Source organism: Heliangelus exortis, chromosome 9 (assembly GCF_036169615.1).
Source record: "Heliangelus exortis chromosome 9, bHelExo1.hap1, whole genome shotgun sequence".
NCBI classification, from domain to species: Eukaryota; Metazoa; Chordata; class Aves; order Apodiformes; family Trochilidae; genus Heliangelus; species Heliangelus exortis.
Window position 1 is genome coordinate 22,009,232 of NC_092430.1, and position 20,697 is coordinate 22,029,928.

The 20,697-nt window shown below is 45.0% G+C and overlaps 2 protein-coding genes and 1 non-coding gene across 8 annotated transcripts in view; 1 reads left to right on the plus strand and 2 right to left on the minus strand.

Annotated features, from left to right (window-relative positions):
• Positions 1-2,100: 2,100 nt before the first annotated feature.
• On the minus strand, positions 2,101-14,008 carry MYNN (myoneurin). The gene is made up of 8 exons (XM_071752686.1): positions 13,815-14,008; positions 12,875-13,173; positions 10,243-11,045; positions 8,230-8,389; positions 7,351-7,529; positions 7,031-7,114; positions 6,534-6,620; positions 2,101-5,859 (listed from the first exon to the last, which is right to left on the minus strand). The coding sequence occupies exons 2-8, from the start codon at positions 13,138-13,140 to the stop codon at positions 5,591-5,593; spliced, it is 1,848 nt and encodes a 615-aa protein (XP_071608787.1). The 5' UTR covers positions 13,141-13,173; positions 13,815-14,008; the 3' UTR covers positions 2,101-5,590.
• Positions 14,009-14,329: 321 nt separating this feature from the next.
• TRNAV-AAC (transfer RNA valine (anticodon AAC)) lies at positions 14,330-14,402 on the minus strand. The gene has a single exon. It is a non-coding gene; the product is annotated as a tRNA-Val (tRNA).
• A 3,064-nt stretch (positions 14,403-17,466) lies between these two features.
• The window catches only part of MECOM (MDS1 and EVI1 complex locus), a 344,893-nt gene continuing 341,662 nt past the window's right edge, over positions 17,467-20,697 (plus strand). For 2 of the 6 annotated variants that reach the window (XM_071752703.1, XM_071752705.1), the window contains exon 1: positions 17,467-17,746. In XM_071752703.1, the coding sequence (XP_071608804.1) occupies positions 17,701-17,746 (46 nt within the window). In that variant the 5' untranslated portion in view covers positions 17,467-17,700. The remainder of the gene's footprint in view (positions 17,747-20,697) is intronic. The other 4 variants (XM_071752706.1, XM_071752707.1, XM_071752713.1 and 1 more) reach the window with 3 other exon arrangements.

Genomic DNA, 20,697 nt, shown 5'->3' on the forward strand with positions numbered 1-20,697 from the left:
GAGTGACACGAGGTATTCTTAGCAGTAACAGAGCACAACAGTCACTGACCAGAGGCATGTGAAGAGTTCAAACTGCTGCAGTGCAGATGAATGAACTCCTAGAAGCTGAATACTCCAATCTATCTAGCAGACCTTTTCAGATCAGGATTTTTATCAAATGCTTCTTGTTTAAAAAGGATGCAGAGGCTGGTTCAGAGCAGCAGCAGAGCCTTAGATGGAGTATCATGACCACAGGCTCCTCTTCCACATGGCAGCTGCAGAGAAAGAGCTGGCATTGCCCTGCCTGTGGTCTCTGCAGTCAGGTTTACAGGGAGCAGGGAGAGCCCAGGGGTGATGTTACTGTGTCTCTGCAGGCAGGAACACAGCCGGGCAGATCAAAATGACAAAAGTTCCACCCAGGGCTGCTGCTGGGCAGCAGCTTTACTTGACATCAGATGTGCTGTAGGACAAGGTTCCTGTAGAACTTTAGCAAGGTTTGGGTAAATCCATATGTTGCTACCATGCTCTATTCACTCTCTTTTTTCTTCAAAGGCATGCTTTTGATCTTTATCCTAGAGGGATTGTTGGTTTTTTTTTTTTAACTTAAGTTAAATGAACCTAAGTGTTAGGCCACTATAATGCTGGAACTTTAAAGCCAGTGAACCTAGTTTACTGGTATATAAAATGTATTTTGATTAACTTGCAGTATGTACTTGTTTCTTGTTCTACAAGTGAAAACCACCTAACTTGGTTTCATTGTTTCTTCCTGTCTCTTGAAAACTGTTTAAAAAGACTTATACCATAGCCACATGGCAACCCCTACCCATGAACAAGACAATATATACATATAATGGTAGTTAAAAACTGTTTAATACCCTGGATCCATACTTCTTAGAACTTTTGGAATCACTAAGCTTTCACTAATGCAATCTTGCACATGTCAAAATGTGCCTGTTAAAAATTAGTATGGAACAAGTAACAGAGTAATCATTGAATATATGTGCACACAGGCAAAAACCAAACTAAATCAAAGTATGAGGGGAAAAAGAAAGTACTTTCAAATATAATACCTAAGAAGCAGTGATGCATCTGCTGATGTTCTGGTTCTGTACCAGAACCAGAACCATTACTGTGGTAATGTAGAAAAAGGGAGACATGGATACCCTTTGCCAAGCTGAAATGGCCAAAGTTGTACTGATAGCTGCCACAAGTGTTGAGTTTCTTTCTCTCCCCCTTCCTGCCCAACACAAATTAGTTGGGCTCTGAGGGTCCCAAGAAGCACTCAGCAGCATTAGGAGATTTAGAGGTAAGCTCACAGAGCAGGTGTGGTTGTTCTACTACACACAGGTTGCCATGGAGTCTCTCTGCTCCCTCAGCCTTCTTCCCTGCTTGAAATGGTATTAAAGACCTGATCAAGTTTTCTTCACCCTCCAGACCAGGGGTTGCCATGTGTTCCCTTCACAGAACAGCTTAGCAGATGACACCCAAGAGGTGAGGACAGAGAAGGAGACCAGAAATTATCTCTGGGACCTCTTAGCCTGTAGTCACCTTGTTAGGCACAAAGTCCACAGGTTGCACTGGAAGAATCCTATCCTAGAGAAGCTTATATTTTAACTACTGTTCAACAGGAAGAACAAAGCAATGAGAACAGAAACTGAGGATACACTGAACATGATTGTGTGAGAAAAAATTGAGTGCTATGAAAATTCATAAGCTCTAAAAAACTTACCATAGGCCTGTGGTATCAAAGTTGATATTCTGAGCACTGCTGCTCTGGCACACTCTAAAAAACCCAGCAAAACCCCAAACCAGACACCCCCCCCTCACCAAACACCTCAAAACAAGTGGGAAAAAGCCCAACACCTAAGAATCACTATGCTACACTGTACTTAGAATATAGTTTTTGCTTAATTTAGTTTGAACAGACTCAAAATTATCTTCTATGAGAAAAATCAAGTGTGTTTACTGCCAAGGAGAAAAATGTAGTAATCCCTGTGTCAGTGTTCAGTGGCAGGGGCAACCACATGTCCCTCCTGGCAGGGTGCTCTGAGGGTGGTTATGTTTCTGCTTCCCTCCTTCTTTGGCTGCTACCCCTTGCAGTTACAGATGGGAGACACAAGGTGAGGGGAAAATTACAAAACAAGTTTATTAAAGTCTAACATAAAACACTTCAGGCTAAGTATGTACAACTCCCTCCCCTCCCAAGGGAATTATAAAACGGAGAGTTGAGCTATATACAAATAACAGAGGAAAAATTGGATATACATGAACCATATTTTAAAAATAATTTAATCAAAAAAATCAGTCATTAGTCTTTATCTGAGCTTTATTCTGCAAATCTTATCAATAGCCTCTCCAAGATCACAGCCTTGAAATCCTCAGCATGGGTCTTGTCCATACTTGAAAGCTTTTTGGATACACACAACTTGAGAAAAGCTGTCGTGCTTTGTGCCCACATTTGGAAGCAAGTATTATACAAGGAGCAATTCTCACCTAAGTGTTTCTGAACAGCCAATTCAGTAATTTCTAGATGCAGAACAACATAAAACTTGTGCCAACTTCAGTGCAAAATTGACTGAAATGGGACTGAAACCACAGTGTGACAAGTCATGTAATTTTCTCTAAATTACTGTCAGTGGAATAATTAAAATTTCCTTTCATTTTGGAGGTAGGTCTCAAGGAGATGTCTGCCTAAAAATGATTTCCCACATTAATCCCTTATAAAAATTACCAATAGAGTTACAAGCCTTGTACCTCCAAAGTGAACTCAGAATCCTTAAGCCTAGGTATTAGATGTGCAGATGATTTCCATGCATCTACTGGGGAAAGGTAAGTGCAGACCTGCTTCTTCAGGTCCTACAGCACCCAGCCTGAACACACCTACAAATATTTATTTTAATGTATATATTTAAAATCTATATTCTAGTAAATTAATACATTTCATAGAGATCATACCTCAGCAGCTGAGATATCTTCACAAAAGATGAGGATAAAAACCAAGACTCTTAGACAGGGACTCAAGAGTGCAGGTCACTAAATTATTGCTCCATGACAAAACTACAAGCCTGTGTATTCTATTAAGAAAGGTTAAAATTGTTGTCTTGTAAAAAATAATGATTATCTTTTTGTCTATAAAGAAAACTAAATGACTAATAAAGCAAGTGTTACTGTTATAAGTATCTAAACAAATCCTGTATAAATCTAAGCACTGTATTTTTTTAAAAAGTCTGAAATCTAAGAATACAGTAATAAGCTATAATTTTAGAAATATAAAAACAGTCCAAACAAACATTGCTATGGAATGCATTTTCTACGTAGGAATGTGAATCTTTAAATTACTTTTTTTTTTTTCCAGAACTAGTTCTCTCTTGTGGTCTTTGATCCTGGATGTGTTAATTTTCAGATACCTTTCCTCAGGTAACAGCAGCATATAATTAGTTAACCTTCCAAAGCAGTTTAAATATGAAATCCATCAATTGTGTGGTATTGTTCTTTTTCAGCATTCATGACTAAGCCTAAGTCTATCCCAAGACTTCTGCTCTATTTTCAGAGTGAGAAAGTAAAGAGGAACCTTAGGTTAAGCTACACAGAGTTCATTTTTTTTATAGAGTCAAGGTCCCAATCTTTGTGGTGCTTCAGTCTTAAATGGCAAGGCTCAGGAATCCTGCAGGTGCTACAGAAACAGCAGAGCTAAAGAAAGAAAACAGGGGAGGAGGAAAGGAGGAAATACCAAACAAACAGAAACAGAGAACTTCATCCACTGTCCTTTGCCAGCATTATGAAGGATGTTGATAAATATTGTTGTACAGATGACCAAAGCAAATAAAGGTCAGGCAGCTCTGGCAGTAGTTACCTTCAGTGGACAGTGTTAGAGATGTCCACATTAACAATGTTTCCCATCACCAGACTGTCCATGGCAGGCTCTAACAGCAAACTGGATATGCATTAAAGCATAAAATATGTTGAAGAAGCAGATTTTTAAACATGCCACATACCAAAATGATCAAGACAAAGAAGCAAAAGGTCTATTACTTTACAAGGACAAACATGTAGGAAGAGAGAAAAAAGTAAAACTGTAGTCATGCTCAGGAGTCAAGGGACTATTTGCAGAATACTTCAATGAAATCCTCCAAGATAATTTTCACGAGTCTGTTTAATTAAGGTGCAGATTAATTATTACTCCATGTAGAACAGAATCAGTTAAGAGGTATCTCCTAGGGTTTATCAGTGTCTGGACACAAGGCATCGGTGGAAATAAAAAGCTAGCACCAAGTAAATAACCAACAAATAATATCATAAAATGTATCATTGGTACAGTATTATGACTGTTTCCTTACTATTTGATGATGGCTTAAATAATGCTTACATTATCTTAATGGCACAAACTGGCAAAACAGAGTATAAAAGTACTCCTGTTGTCAACTAATCTTTTAACTAATGGCCCTACCAAGACACTAAAAATGTTACTTTTTAAAACTTTACATTGCTAGTAATAAAACACCTTTATATGAGTCTTGCTAGATACCAGTTTTGTGCTGTTACTGTTTGTGGACAGTGACATGAGAGGTAAAGGAATACATAAATACTTCAGTTAAAACAAATCAGTCGTTCTCGTAACAAAACCTTGCCTGGAAAAATGTCAATCTGCTCTGTTGTTTTCTTCCTTAGTGCCCCCTCATGTAGTGTTCACTTATTATTTTCACAGTGAAGGGCAGGATTTATTTCTTCTTTTGTACCTCCTGTCTAGCACAAGAAGCACTACTGTAGAAAAAAGGAGTATAAAGCTTATGATTCATGCCTCACAATGAAGTCAATGCATCTCTTTGCCTCATCTACAACATGCATGTTCCAGCTCTCCTTTTCAGCAAGTGTTGCTGTCGGTGTCAAAATCAGGGCATTTAGGGATGGGAAAAAAAAAAAAAAAAAAAAGAGTTGTTGGAAGAATACCCAGTAGTATCTATGCCACTAGAACCCTCTGACTTCCCACAATGAAGAAAAAAAATTAACTCTCCTCTCGTTGCCTTATCAGGAAAATATACACTAAACTTTTTTCCTTCTGGTCAGACCTCAGCTGAAGACAGCCACTTCCTGGCAGACAATAGTTATTCTCTGCAAGCACCTCAGCAGAACACTGGTCTGCCTTCCCCTATCATCTACCATTACACCACCTTGGAATGCAGGAGTCCAAGCCTACTGGGTACATCCAAATTATGATTTTCCCCTTACACCTCTGGGTTAATATTCTTAAACTGTCAAATATGGCTTAAAATGTCTGCTCTTAAATGACACCATGACACATCAGATCAGCAGGAACAGAGGAGGAAATCTCTAAAATACATTAACATAATTAACAGAGAACTCTTAAGGCAGGTGTTGCTGGAAAGGAATAGTCTCCTGAAAATTAGTGTTAATTGCAAATAGAAATTTGATTGCAGATGAGCACAATTCAGCAAAACCTTATAGACAGCACTGCACAATGGAAATGCCTGACAAGTGTCTTTTATACAGAGAGAAAAAAAAAAAAAGAACAAGTCCAATTCAAGAAGTGTGACTGCTTGCTTGACCATGTTCACCTTACCAAAGGTGTGCAGGTTCACTACTGAATTACCTGTCAGTATAACTGCTGCAAGAAAATAAACTGAGGTTCTGAATATCCAGTCACAGCAGATCTTAGCAATGTTTCTGATGAAGGTGACTGACTCCCCGTGACAGGAAGCAGCATCTGATGATCTTCAGTCCCAATGGGAAGAGGAAGTGCTAAAGACATCTCAGAGGGCTTCACATCTATGGACTCTGATAGAGGACTTTTCTGACTCTGGATGGATTCTTGTTCATGGAAAGAATTATCGAGGGCGTTAGAATCGGGGGGAGTTTCAGATCCTGGGGGGGGGAGAAAAAACAAAGAAATGTTCAAAAACTCCTGTGGAAATTCTGCAAGTTCCCTTTTGAATTTAGACAGTTGAGACAAACACTTGGTGTGTCACAGGCTGCCTGGACAGCTGGACCATCAGTGGCTTCAACATGCCAGAATAAGCTGTAAATACATTGACTGCAAACATAAAAAAATATTTTCTTATTACAAGTATTTGTGCCTTCAAGATACAAAGTAATCTTTGTAACCAGTCTGCCTTGTTCACCTCAGCAACTACCCTCACAAAGAGATTCTCCTTTGACATATTCAGAAGAGGTAAAAAATGTTCTACAATTCAGATGTCTTCATGTGAGAAGCTCTCACAAGTTACTAGGACAAGAAAGTAAATATTCATGTACAAGAATTCTTGTCAGCAGCAATCAACTTTGATGTTGCTCAATGTGTGTTTGCCATAGCAATACAAATGCTAGAAAATTTGTCTCAAATCTACTTTAAAGCATGTACTTTGTGCTTTAAAGGCTTTAGGCACTTCTTAAGTGGATGTTTTAGCTCTAAAGAGAGCTAATATCAAAAAATATTTTTCTAGTTTTAGGACTAAGTGAGAAAAAAAAAAAAATTATTCAGGATTGAAGACAAAACAGTTTATGTAGTTTCTTAATCTTTCTTTATGCAACTAACCCACCTGTGTGAACTTTTGTTTTGTGCTTCTTAAGATTTTTTATATCTGTGTAAGAATTTCCACACATTTCACAGATAAATGGTCTTTCACCTGAAAAAGAAAAAAATTGGGTTTTACAGTTCGAACAGCCTTGAAAAGACAGAGATATAGGGTAATGGATTTTAATGTTGTATTTTAAAATACAGCTTTGTAACTCTGTTTATCTGTAGTCATAATAAAATTGTTTCCAGAAAAATTGATAAAGACAAAGCAGAAAACCCCAAACATCAGAAGTAAAGCCATGATCAGGCATCAGCACCTATACTGCTACACAGATATTAGTCTGAAAAAGGCAACTAAAAAAATCAAATATTTTAATTAAATTATGTGAATGCAGAAATACATAAATTAAGAAACTCTGTCACTTTCAAGTACAGCACACTATGGTGTATTTTAAAGGTAAAAAGGTTAAAAGTAGAATATTATTTATAGTGCAGGAAGCAGCCTGTCTGGAAACTGACCTGTATGGGACCGAAAATGTTTATTGAGCTCTCCAGAGGAAATAAAACTCTTCTCACAGATGCCACAGATATATGGCTTTTCTCCTAAAGGGAACACAAGGAGTTTGCTATTTCAAGATATACACCAGAATACACTTCAAGAACAAATCCAAAAGAAACAGAAGTAACATCCAATGGGAGAAAGAGCTCAAAACCCCAGGATCAGATGGAAAAGAGCCGGATGACAACTCCGGAATTAGAAAGCTACAGATTTCCTGCTCATCCCTTCTCTCCACCCCTTCTGCTGGAGCCCCTCCTCCCTCACCCAGGCTGTTGCCTACCTGTGTGCTTTCGGGAATGGGTGATGAGGGAACTGGAGACAGCAAAGGCTTTCCCACAGCTGTCACACACGTAGGGTTTCTCCCCCGTGTGACGCCGCACGTGGTAGGTGAGGGTGCTGGCCTGAGCGAAGCGCTGACCGCACCGATCGCACACGTAGGGCTTCTCACCGCTGTGCTTCCTGCCAACCAACACAGCCATCAGCATCTCCTCACCCACACACTTCCCTCACTGCTTCACCCTCAAAGCTCCTTGTGCTCATCATCCTCTGTGGACCTTGTTTCAACTGCAAGTTTGGGTTCGAGTTAGCGGTTTCTCGCGTAGTTACCGCCCATCCAGTTAATCATCCCCGGGGACCCTGGGAATTACCACATCCGTGGCTTCAGTGGCAGCAGGATTGAGACCCAGCACCATGACAGCTTGGCACATTTTGCATGAGGGACTGAGCTACAGACCCTGCACCATGACAGCTTAGCACGTTCTGCATTAGTGTATGGAAAGACAAAATGACCATTCCTAACGAGGGAACATAATTCCTGCTCCTGGTGAAAAGTGTAAAAAGCCCCATGGGGATAGCAGTGGACAGCGAGAACTGTTTGTGTCGCTTTCCACCAAGGAACTCTCTCCTCTTGGGTGCTAGAAGCAATTTAAAAACAAACCCCACATCATTGCCATGGGGACACGAGTGTGTGTGCCACAACTTTCATAAATCACAGATCCCTGATGAGCAAGTGCACAGAGGTAACGATTGCATTACACAATGTGAAAGAAGACCCAAGAGAAAAGTTGAAATGGACAAATTATGTGAATGTATAACTCTTGCTCACACTGGAGTAAATGACTCTTTAAATAAGCATTTGTAAGAGCTCCCTGTTGCCTACCTGGCATGAATCTTCAGGTTGCTTGAAGTTGCAAACTGCAGGTTGCAGACATCACATTTGTAAGGCTTCTCTTCTCCGTGATGCATCCGACTGTGGAACACCAGCTGGCACTTCTGAGCAAAGCCTTTGTCACACAGCTCACATTTGTATGGCTTCTCCCCTGGTGGAAAACAAAACCCCTGTGCTCTCTGCCTTTGCATTAGAAAGTTTTCCAACCCTCACCTGACCAAAGCTCAGGTGTCTGGTCAAATGCTTCTTACAAATAATATCCCATCAGTCTGCTGAAGTGGAACATTCCAGGAATACAGCAGATAACAGATTGGGTTTTGAACACATTTCTTTTGGAAAAAAAGGTAATGATCTCTTCTTAATAGTGCTGTTTTCTCCACGTGATTTTAAGAATGCTGCTACTACATTTTCAGACTTCTTGCTGGTTATGTCTGTTCATGATTCTGAATATTCAAGATGAATAGTAATTAAGTCACCCACCTTTTCTTGCCTCAAACAACAGGTCTTCAGTGTACAGCCAGAGCTCACTCATTTTTTGTTAGTGTCAGCTGTAGGATGCTACAGGTACTCCTCTGACTATTCATGTCCTCCTAGCAGTCCATAGTCCCGTGTAATGATCCTGCAACTTTGCAGTCTCAGGTGACAATAAAGGAGCCTCTCTGCCTTTCTCTGTGTCCTGGTTTGGGCCAGGATAAAGGTGACATTGTGGCAGTGCATAACTGAACCAGGAACTGAACAACTCTGAAGTATATTGTGCACATAAAACCTTCAAAACCAAAAGTATTAGACAACTAATCTGCCATCTAGCAACCAACACTGTGAAATTCCCTACCTACTCATGTAAAAATTCCCACAACACCCTCAGAAGGGAGAAGTGCAGCTAACTTTCCCTAAATACTGCTCACAAGCTCCATCTCACACAGCAATCTTTGGATAGTCAGTGGCTGACACCATTTGAAATCCTCTCCTTTGGTGACTGAAAAAAAAAGGCATTCTCCTGCTGCTGCACCTCCACACCTCCTATCTGACCTCTTTACATCTCCACAGCTTCCTGCAAAAAGCTCCGCTCCTTCTGGCTTCTGCTCAGAGTTTTCCAAAGGGGAAAAAGAGCAAAAGTAAACTTTTTAAAAAAAATCTGATTCACTGTTACTTCAGAATTCTGAGTGTCACCCACAAAAGGAAGAATACTATCTAAGCCAGGTCCTTCTGCTGCTCTCTGAGCTCAGCACAGCAGCAATGGCAACAGAACGGCCATGCTGGATCAACTTGAACAATGGACTAGCCAGGCATCAAGTTTTCCACCTCTAGGGAAGAGCACATGGAAAGACAAGCACAGTACTTCTCCTGTAAGTCTTCCCAGCAATCTGGTCTTCATAATCTTTTAAAGTCAGACACACTGTCTGAATGTTTAAAGGTTCATAATTGATTTCTCTTTGATGCTTTATCCAGCAGCTCTTAATACAACAGAGACTTCTGGAAATGTTATTGCATGCAGAGATCATGACACTATCACACATTTCATCTGCACATTTTACTAAATCCCAAATGCTGTCCCGGTTCAGCCACCTCCCCTACCTTGTCACAAGATTGTAGTTTTTTCCCCACTTCTGTTTATCAAACATATATTAGGATTTGGTGTTTAAAAGGAAAGCAACAGAAATGCTGGTATTGAATATAGAAAGTTTTTCATGCTCTACTGGCAATAGATTTTGGCACTCCATCACTCTGCAGAGTTAAAGTGTAGCCAGATCTTCTCAGTCTTTCCAGAAATCAGTGCTCAAACCAATGAAGTCCTCTCTAGCTGTTTAAAGCAGAAATTATTAATCTGTACTGAAAAGTGCTGAACCATTTCATGCTACCAGGATACAGGTACTATCCCCATAGGTGTACCAGCAGCAGACAACACTTCTGAAGAAGTCAGACTGGAAAGACCTTTTCAGCCCAATATTCCCAAGCTGTTAATACAGCTCTCCACAATCCACCAGGACAAGACCAGCTGCTTACCTGTGTGAGTTCTTACATGGGTTTTCAACTGATTGCACTGGGTGAATGCCTTCCCACAGAGCTGACACACGTATGGTTTCACTCCTTTGTGTATTCTCATGTGTCGACGGAGGCTGCTGGCTTCTGAAAAGACTTTTCCACAGGTGTTGCACACTGGCTTGGCTTTGGAGTACTTCTGGTCAAGCTCTTCTCCTGAACCCTCCAGCTGGTAAGTGTTCTTTTCACTGGCTATGTTAGAGATGCAGTGCTCCTTCAGTGCACAGCTCTGCTGAGGCTTTCCCCGTTTCTGTTTTGCTGCAATAGTCTGAACCAGGATGTCCTGTGCTGCCAGGGTTTCACTTTCCACCACAGAAGCCAGCTGTAGTTCAGAGTTATCACTGCCCTGGGCAGCCTGCTCTGTGATTTGGGTGGCCAGCTTATTTGCATCTAAAAACATTTCAATGGATGTGTTCTCAGTCACATCACTCTGATGTTGTATGGATTTATTCTGGATGCTTTTGGGGGAGCTGAGATTCTTCTTGCGTTTTTTGGTTGGAGGAGATTTCTTTTCTAAAGCTGTTTTCTTTGCCTGTGGTAGAACCAACTCTGCAGAAGCAGTGTCTGCCTTCTCTCGGTGATGGTAATCTCGGAGAGTCAGAAGACAAGTCTGTTGATTCATTTCAATGTTTCCAGTGATACTGGAGGTCTCTGTAGAAGAGGGATTAGCAATAAAAGCAAAATCTTCCATCTTGATTTTGCATTTAGTGACCACTTCTTCTACTTTGAGATAGTCGGCAGCCTGGTGGATTTCTTTAACATTCCAGCTGCAAGAAAACAAAACTTGAGTGACAACATTCTGGGCAAAGCAAACATCAGTTCTGTAGCAGCAACTGGATCAGACACAGACAGCAGAGCTACAGAACAGTTACACTGTCAGAAAACGTAACTGAGAACACACAAAGCAAGATACAATTGCTGCAGTGCTGTCAGACACAGGTATGACAGTTGCTCCCAAACTGATGGCTCCTTCCTTGTCTGGTGAGATCTGCAGATCCACTGAGAATTCTACCTGCAGTTACATGCCTTTTGTAGGATTTTACAGCTATAAGTCCAATTGTAAGGTGATGAGGCTAGACATGGGGCTGTTTGTCCCAAAAGCTCAGAAATCACAGCATGAAGGGATAAAACACTGGAGGACAAATGCATAAATTACCACTCTATAAAATCTTCTGCCAAAAGTCTTAGGTAATCTGCAAGCAGCACATTCACCTCAGCACTTCTGTGAGGCAGGTATTAATCTTGTTTTATAAAACGATTTGGAAACAGTCTTAACTCTGTATCAGCTGCACCCAGACAACATTAACACCATTTAAACTACTGTGCTCTTTTAGTCAGCTCCTGCAACACAGGCCTTGATGATTTAGAAAAAAATTGATCTGGAAAAGGTGACAGCACATACCATCAATGCACTTACAGATTTACTGCACTTTACAGAGATGTTTATGGCAAACAACATCATTCTAACAATCTATTACACAGCAAATTTAATTAAACAGTAAGTAACAATTACTCTCTGTATATGAATAAACTGTTTTAGTATCCAGCATTATAATAGCACAGAGCTCAAAGTGCATCCACCACCAGAGGAGACAGCAGAGTTTGCAGATGGTTTCAGCAGTCACCTAGAGGGACATGGCACGAGATGATGGGTGCACGTGGGCAGATCTGCAGGTGTCATGGCTATTCAGGTAGCTCTCCCTGGGTCAGAAAGGTATTTTCACCTTCCTCTCCCTTCAGAGATCTCAACTGCTCAGAATGAATCCAGAAACTCCCCTGCTGTGGTCCCAGAGACATCAAGGACACCGCAGGCTTCTGCTCCATCAGTAAGTTCCCCACATAGCTGTGCACCTGCTCTACTGCCATTATTGTTTGCAGCCAATTAAAAAAAAACCAAACACCAGCCCACATTTATCAAGCATGAGTTTTCAGACATCAAAGCTAAAAAGCTGTTTTAAAATGCATTTGACACCAGGCATTGAGAAAGGAGCTGAAATCCTGGCTTCACACTTCTAAACAGTCACACTTCCTTCACTTTCCCTGGGAGAAAAGCACTGCAAAGAATCCTCAGTGTCCATGAAACAGCACAGTGGGCACAAAATCAACTCAGTATGGGTGGAAACACTTTGTCTGTGACTCCTTTTGGGCACTAATGCAAGATTTTAAGTAACAGATCATACAAGTTCTAGCGAACTTCTTTTTTTTTCAGTCATGCCTGTCCTCACGTGATCCTCAGACTTTAGTCTACTGCACATACAGCTTCTGTTCTCTGCAAAAATGGACTTCTACAATCCAACTGCAGGAAGAGAACTCTTCTCCTCCCCTCTCCTAGTAATAAGGTCAGATTGTTAATCCTTTTGGATCCAGAGAGAAAGCCAAAGAGAGTGAAACTATCAGAGAAATATCAGACCAGATACCTCTGTTTTGGCACTCACATACCATGTGGTTTTTTAAAACATCCAAACGTGTCAACTTGCTATCATACATCACATCCACTATTTGTTCCTCCAGAACTTACTACAAAGAACAACCCCATTACTGCCTGAACACAAAGTTTCCTTCCCGCTTTTCTTTCCCCCTCTAGCAGAGTAGTTACCTGTCAAGGTTTAAGTTTCCCGTATAAATAAACTCCAGGAGTTTTTGGAATCCATCAGCTTTCACTTGAGTCTGATCCAAAACAACGTTGCTGTCAGAGGCGTCTCTGTAAAAAGCACCGAAGTACTCGCTGAAAGAGGCAAGCACGTTCCTGTGTGCTTTGAACTGGAATTCGCCGATAACCACCGTGCAGTCACACAGAAAGCCGGCTTCTCGCTGCTTGTTCAGTCTCTCTAGAAGGTGCTCACAGTGATGGGAATACTGCATTTTGACAGCGACCCGCGGCCTCTCTGCTCTGATCTGGGAAAGCAAAGGAAAACCTGGATTTACATACAAGATTTCATTTTTGGTTTTCCCCCTAACCGAGTAACTTAACGATGCAGGAGTCCCTGTGTGGCTCTTGCGGGATACTTCGGTACGAGGTGGATCCGACTACCTTGGGGAGCAGCTAATTCTCCAGGCAGGACGAGGGGGAAAGGAGGCAGCCGTGTCCTCCCCCACCCAGGTCAGAGGATCAGCTCGCCCGAGTTAGGAGCTGTCAGGTCACAGCGGGGCTCGGGGGAGTCAAGAAGCTACCGGGGCCGGACACAACCGCGCTCCGACGGCGGGGACAGCCGCTGCCCGGGCAGAGGGGCCGGGGACGAGCAGAGCCCGGCTGCGGGAGTCCAGCACGGTTACCCGGCCCAGGGGAAAAGGCTCTCGGTGCCAGGGAGCAGAGGGGGTGCGGGCGAGGCCCAGCAGCCGCGGCCCCCGGCTCGACCCCGCCGCGGGACGGAGCCCGGAGCGCCCTTCCCTGCCGCGGCCCTCGCCCGACTCCGCCGCCACCGCGTCTCCCGCGGACGGGTCCGGCTGACCGGGAGCCGCCCGTGTCCCCGGCGCTGCCCGTCCGCCCCTAGGGCCGCCCCGGTCCGTCAGGAGGGCGGCGGCAGCTCCCCACCCACCTGCGGAGGGGACGGGAAGGGAAGGAGCGCCTTCGCCTCAGGCCGCCATCTTCGGGTGACGCTGCGCGCCGCTTCTGGGATGTGGCTTCCGGTGTCCCGCTCCTGAGGGCATCTCGGGGACAGCGGTGGCACCGGCGGCAAAGCGGGAAACGGGGGCGGAGTCACGGCCGTCCTGCGGAGGGGAAGGAGCGGAGCTGCGCTGCGAACGGCTTCCCGGGAGGGTCAGGGAGGCGCGGACTACAACTCCCGTCATGCAGCCCGCCGCGGCGGAGCTTGCCGTCAGCGTGGCGGGGAGCGGTGCATGCCGGGAGTTGTAGTCGCGTTCGGAGTGGCAGAGCGGAGCCTGCGGGACCCGGTCCTTGCGTTACACCGGAGGCAGAACAGATTGACCGAGTGGCGCTCCTCGCCCTGCGCTCGGAATTGGTAAATAAAACGCTGTGAGGAGCTCCCTGTGCTTACTGTAAAGAATTAAAAGATGTTAAAATTAAAAGAAATAAAAGCACCGACCTGGCCGCTGTTTCCGCCCGGTTTCGAACCGGGGACCTTTCGCGTGTTAGGCGAACGTGATAACCACTACACTACGGAAACCGCGCTGTGAAGGGTCTCCGAGGCTCCCCCCTTAGTGCCTCTTGCCCGAGTCACCTCGTCCCAGTATCAGGCTCAGCCAAGTGCCCACGTCCCGATGGGACTGCAACCTGACCCTGCTCCCAAATCCCCTGAGAGCCCCGCCGACCACCTCAGGCCCCCCCCCCGCGCCGCAGAACCCGCCGGTCACCCCCAACTGCGCGTGGCCCAGGGGTGTCACCTGCTGCCCCTGCGTCCTCAGGCACCAGGAGTACCAGCGCTGGTATGAGCGGGAAACTTTGGGATCACGATCATCTCTAGCATGCTCTGATTGATTTTCATCCGTCAATAAAAAAGCAAATACAAAGCCCAGTCTGAGGTACACAGCAGAGTTGAGACGTACCGTGCCCGGGGCGAGCACTGCGGGGAGCAGGTACCTGGTGGGGGGAACGCGCCCTGCACAGAGACATCATGGAAAAGGTATTTTTGTTGTTGTTGTTGTTAAATCTTTTCCAACAGAGCACAGGGGGCAAGGCGCAGCCCCGCTTCAGGGAGTTTCTGGGCCTCACTCCCCACCCCTGGGTCCTCCACTGAGTCGGGCAGCGCCTGGACGTGCGCTCTTGACTCCAAGTCCAGCATCTAGGCCCCAAATCCCGGTTCTAAACCCTGGGGCTCAGCTCCCAAGCCCCAGGCCCGGTTCGGGATGCAGGATCCCAGATCGCGGTTCCGGGGGAGGGCCGAGAGGGAGGAGCACATGGTGCGGACGGGGCGTGAATGGCCCGAGCGTTCCAAACTCCCGCCACTCCCCTCCGTCCCGCCCCCTCCCCCTTCCTCAGCCAATGGTGACGGAGGTGGGCACCGCCCTAATGGCTGCGCGGTGGGCGTGGCCAAGGAGGCTTTAAGAAGCGGGGCCCTCCCCATAACGCGTGGCGGGTGGGGAGGCCCGGGAGGTCCTAACCCTAATGGCCGCCGCCGCGCTCCCCCGCCCGTCCGCTGTTTTACTCGCTGACTTTCAGCGGACGAGGGGAGCAGCCCGGGGAGGGGGGGAGGGAGGGAGGGAGGGAAGGGAGCGGCGGTAGAGGGGGGAGCGGCTCTGCCATTCAAAAAACCAAAAAACGTCAGCGAGGGGGGCTCCTCACCCGCCCCGCCCTGGGGTCCCCGTGTCGGGGGGGCCGCCACGGAGGCTCCCGCCGCCGCATTCCTCTTCCCTTCCCCCCTTTCCCCTGGAGGCCGCGGTCGGTCGGCTCCCGCCACTACCGTCGCGAAGAGCTCGCCTCTGTCAGCCTCGGCGGCGGCCGGGAGCGGAGGGGCGAGTCCCCGCTGCGGGGTGGGCCCCAGCAGAGCAAAACGGGAGCGGCGCCGCCGGGACCGATTCCCCCGTTCCCCCACCACCCCCCGCGCCACCCTCAGTCGTGGGGCGCGCGGACGGCGCCGCCCCGACACGCGCGCGGCGGCTCGCGCTTCCCGCCGGTGGGGTTGAGGTGGGGGGCGCGCGCGTGTGTGTACGTGCGTGTGAGGGGGTGCGCAGCGCGCGACCCTCCCCACCTCGCGCCCGACCGTTGGGGCCGCGCTCCCCCTGAGGTGATCGCTCCCCCTGAGGCGGGCAGGGGGTCCGGAGTCCGATGGAGCCATAACGAAAGCTGCTCTGAGGGGGCGACTGGAGAAAGGAGATTCCCCACCCCACCCGCCCCCCTCCTCGGGGTGCAAACGGAGCCCCTCGAGGGTCTCGGTGTGTCAATTCCCTTCCGGAATTTGTGTGCCCTGCCTCCCTCCCAGAGGACGGGCGGTGGGAGGGCTGCGCGGGTCGTCGCCGGTGTGATGTTATCTGCCAGAGCCCTGCGGTGCTGGAAGCTTAAAAAGGTCGAATTTCACTCATCGAGTCTAAGAAAGGTTGAGTTTTGCTCATCGGTTTTTAGAAGCACCGAGGTGAACTTCTGAAAAAAAAAAAAAAAAGAAAAGAAAAAACCCCCGGAAAACTGCAAACCACGCGAGGCTCAGAGCACAGGGAGCTGCCGACAAATACTTTGCAGAGGTGTGGAAAGACGGATTGAGAGGGGGGAAAGTGTCGGGGCTTGTACTCTGGGTAGAGGCTTTCTGCCCCACCATGCCCCAAACCTGCCTGGTGCATGCCAAGCCACAGCTCCGTCCCCTGAGGGGTTTGCCATCCTGGAAACGGGCTGTGCTGTTCCCTCTGCTGGTAGTTCTTGCCCTAGACCAACACTTCTGGAACCGCTATCAACCATTTTAGGGAAACTTGCCAGAAGTGCAGGCATCCATGTTTGGTGGGTGCGATGGAAGCCGAGCATGCACCGCTGCCCCACCACAGGTCTCGCCTCGGAGGGAGACAGACACGGCCGTAGAAAGTGAATTGGGCATGGCTCATTATTTCTCCAACCTTTCAATAACTTCCTGAGTGTTTGGCCAGTGCCATCTTGTGGCCTCTTTTTTCCCTTTTCTTTGCAGTAAGGGTAGGAGTGAACTTGGCTGCTCAATTTTTGTAGTTCAGTTCGGAGAAAACCCTCTGCTACCAGAAGAAGTGGAAACGGGAGAGACACACACTTGGAGATGGTCCTTTCTGGTAGTGGAATCCGAATGACAATAAGTCCCATCTAGCTAGAACTAGTGTTGGCTCAGCCACTGGCAATGTCCTTGTTTCAAAGTAACTGATGTGTTTTCATTGTTTTATCTGGTTTCTGAGCAACAGCTTTCACTTAGCATCAAGTACTTAATTTCTGACTTGCCACTAAAAAGTCGAAGCTAAGATATTTCATGTGCTTAGCACTTTATTTTTTTCAAGTGAAACTCTCCTTGTCTTGCAAATGTCTCATTTCCCGATAAAAGCCTTGTTACCCATATCTATCTGCTTTTGAGACATTTACATTTTTTTTTCTGTCACTTCTGAAGGAGGCAAAAAGCTTAAACTGCCAATTTCTGTACACATGAAAAAGTATGCTCTGCAGATCTATGTGCTGGAGAAAAAAAATGTTTGGAAACAGAGGACTTGATCTCTTTTCTCCCCCTATTTATTTATGGTAGCAAGGAAAACTGTGCAATATTGCCTTGCAGAGACTACAACAAAGTCAGCCTGCAGCTGACTACCCAGCCCTGTGAACGGGCCAAAAAAGGTTCTACTGTGGCTTTTTAGGAATCAGATCAGAACCTCTCGACAATTTCTATGCTGAAGAGTTTAAACCCCTTTGCAAGTGGCAGCTGCCTTGGTGTGTCAAAGAAATCTGCTCTCCTAAGCAGAACTCGACTGGCAGTGAGTGGTAGTTACCTGTGAGAGTCAGCACCTTGGGGAACCTCAGCCCACCACAGTGCTATGCTTGGGTCACTTGGCAGCAAGTGGATTTTCCTCCCTGCAGAATGTAAGTGCCCTTGATATCTCCAGATTTGTTTGTTTTTAAAAATCTAATGGTTTGGTTGAAGTTTGTGCACATTGAGGAGTTGATCATCAATGGTAGCTGTGACACAAAACGATACAGAAGGAGGTGATGGTTCTTTGGTAGAAGAGGGGAGTGCTTGTGCTCAATCAAATTATGAAAGCATGGTATTGAGGTTCACATTCTGGGCTGCTGTTCAGATCTTTTGGGAATTAGGATTGCGCCTCCTCAGTGACTTGTTATTGTGTGCCAGATTCTCAACAATTAACATCAAATTGTCAATATGTTGTGTAACAAATGTTTAGATGGTGAACTTTGAAGGATGTTCTGCTTGCATCTGCTTGGGGGGAGGATATTTTCACTGTTTGAGGTTGGTCTTATGACATTTGTCATATCAGGTTGGGTACCTGGGAAGTGCTTTTGCCAAAGGTGATGAAGCACTGCTGGTGGCACTGCCCTAGCAGTACAAAATGGCCTCACTGCACTCCACTGATATGTGCTGTCATGTTCATGGTCATCTTCTGAATGCACTGTTTCTAAACACCTTGGAGTTTTCTGTCCCTGTGGAAAATTGCTTCCTTTCTGTGGAGACTTAGATCAAAAAAAAAAAAAAATGCAATGGGGATTGAATCCCTTAAGAGATCCCATAGAATTGACAGGAGGTATAATATTACTGTGCTGTGCAAATAGCCCTCTTCTCGGGGGGGTTTCAAGAGCTGACAGTTTTGGGGACCCTGGGAGGATGGGCATACCTCCCCCATTACCACATGCTCAAGTGCACAGTCTGGGATCTCAGCTGCAGCTTGTTCTGCCTGTGGCATCGTGCCAGAGTCTGGAGCTGTCTCCCCATCCTGGCTCTGCCTTGGACTCTGCCTTCAGTCACCTCTCAACAGCATTGCTCCTCCCGATAGCAGCAAGAACACTTTTCCCTCTCCCCGCAGAGCTTGCTGTGTTTGAAAGCAGAAGTATTTTATCTTACATGGGTTTCTTTAAGCTGCTTCCAGTTTACATTTTAGTTTTCTTGCATTAATTTAAAATCAGTCATGACTGATTGGGTGGTATGTGATGTACCAGTGTGCAACAAACAGGGAAAATTTAAATCAGTTCAAGAGGATTATATGCAAAGATGGACAAACTTAAGTAAATTAGCATAGATTCACATGTTGGTATGACTGTGTGTGCAAACTTAAATTTCACTTTGCTATGTTCTTGAAATGACCAACAGAAAAGCTGGAGTTTTTTCACTTGCTGAAAATTCTGCTAAATGTCCCCAAAGGTGGCTGGCAGAGGTGACAGCACATGTGGGCTTTGTAAGAACAAGGTGAGCAGAGTTAACTTGAACTACAGTACTGAGTCTAACAAGCCAGTTCAAGTTGACCTCGCTTATGAGACAACAAAAAGTGTCTTGAGGAGAAATAATAATTATCAAAGAGTAAAGAATGGTTTAATTCAAAGGCTGTTTAACCTCCAACAGGTCTGGCAAACATTAATAGAACCCTACCCTAATTCTGTTTGTAGATTGCCTCAACAAGAGGTACTTTCAAAATGTGATTGGATGTCATATCTGAGGATATTTATCAGCAAAGGGAATGGAAGGAGCATACATCTCAATCATTTTTACATAAGTAATTTAGTGGTGCAATCAAATCTTTGTAAATGGTAAAAACATGGACTAGAGATGGCTTAAGTGTGTAAGAATTTGCTGTGCCTTTCTTTGCCCAGTTCTCTGTATTCAGCTTCACACACCTAAGCAACAAAATTGTTTTATCCCGAAGAAGTTTGGGAAAAACAACCCCAGGCAATGCAGAACCTCTCTCAAGAGAGCCTTGGAGAACAATGCTGGGTCTTGGTCCTGTGCTTGGGGACTTTAACCTGCTTGATGGGTCACATCGGGCAGGTCAGTTTCAGGCAAGAGCTCTGCATTGCATGGCCTTTGCATAGAGACCCAGGGGATGACTTTTGCCTTCTGAATTTATAGTTTTCCATTTGCAGAGTCATGATCACAACTTGATCCTAATATTATCTTTAAATTAATCTTAGTTGCTTAATCTTTTAATTTGTGTGTTTTCAGTGCTAGTCACAGTCATTGTGGGTGTCTTACAATCTGCACAGAAAGAACAGTTGTCGTTTGGATTTGTGTATAGTTGTTTATCAGACCTAAAATTGACCAGGGTTTAGGAGCAGAGGAGACCTTCTACTGCTCTTTGCCCAGCCGAATATTGCGTTTCAAAGACTTCAGCAGGGTAAGCTGCTCCCCTGCGGCTGCTGAAGGCTTTGTTTCATACACCTTCCCTGTGCTGAGGGCTGCTGGATGTGCTCTTGCTGCTGATTGTATTTTTTCCAACGGTAGATGGCAATAGCCGTTCATTTGTAAAACGCAGGAGCAGAACTCCGTGCATTACGGAATTTAATGTGCAAGTAAGATCCAGGTAGGAATTGAAGTGAAATTATTTGTGCAAACTTTTTAATTTTCAAGAACAGGTAAAATGCCATTAAATAGAAATGTAAACAATTTTAAACCTTTGCTTTGAACTGTAAAAAAAAAAAAAAAAAAGAAAAAAGAAAAAAAATATTTTGAAAGATGTTATTTAAGCTTCATGGGAAAGTACCAAAATAATTGTCTTCCCTTTGTAAAGAGTTATTTTAAAATACTTTTTTTTCGATGTACATTTTAGAGAAATTCAAGTGATTAGGAAATGTTGGGTAATGATAGTTTTTTGTTTCTTTTCAAGTTTGCTCAAAATGTTAGAAATCCTCGGTTTGTTTGGTTGAGGACAATGAGAAGACAACGTGCCTTCACACAAATTAAAGAATTTTATTTCCTATCTATAAACTTCAGGATACACTTTGGCAAATTAGTTTGACAGCTTCACCCCACTGAAAATAGCATCAAAAATCAGCATTTGCAGATCTCTCCCTTTACTTTTGCCTCTAAA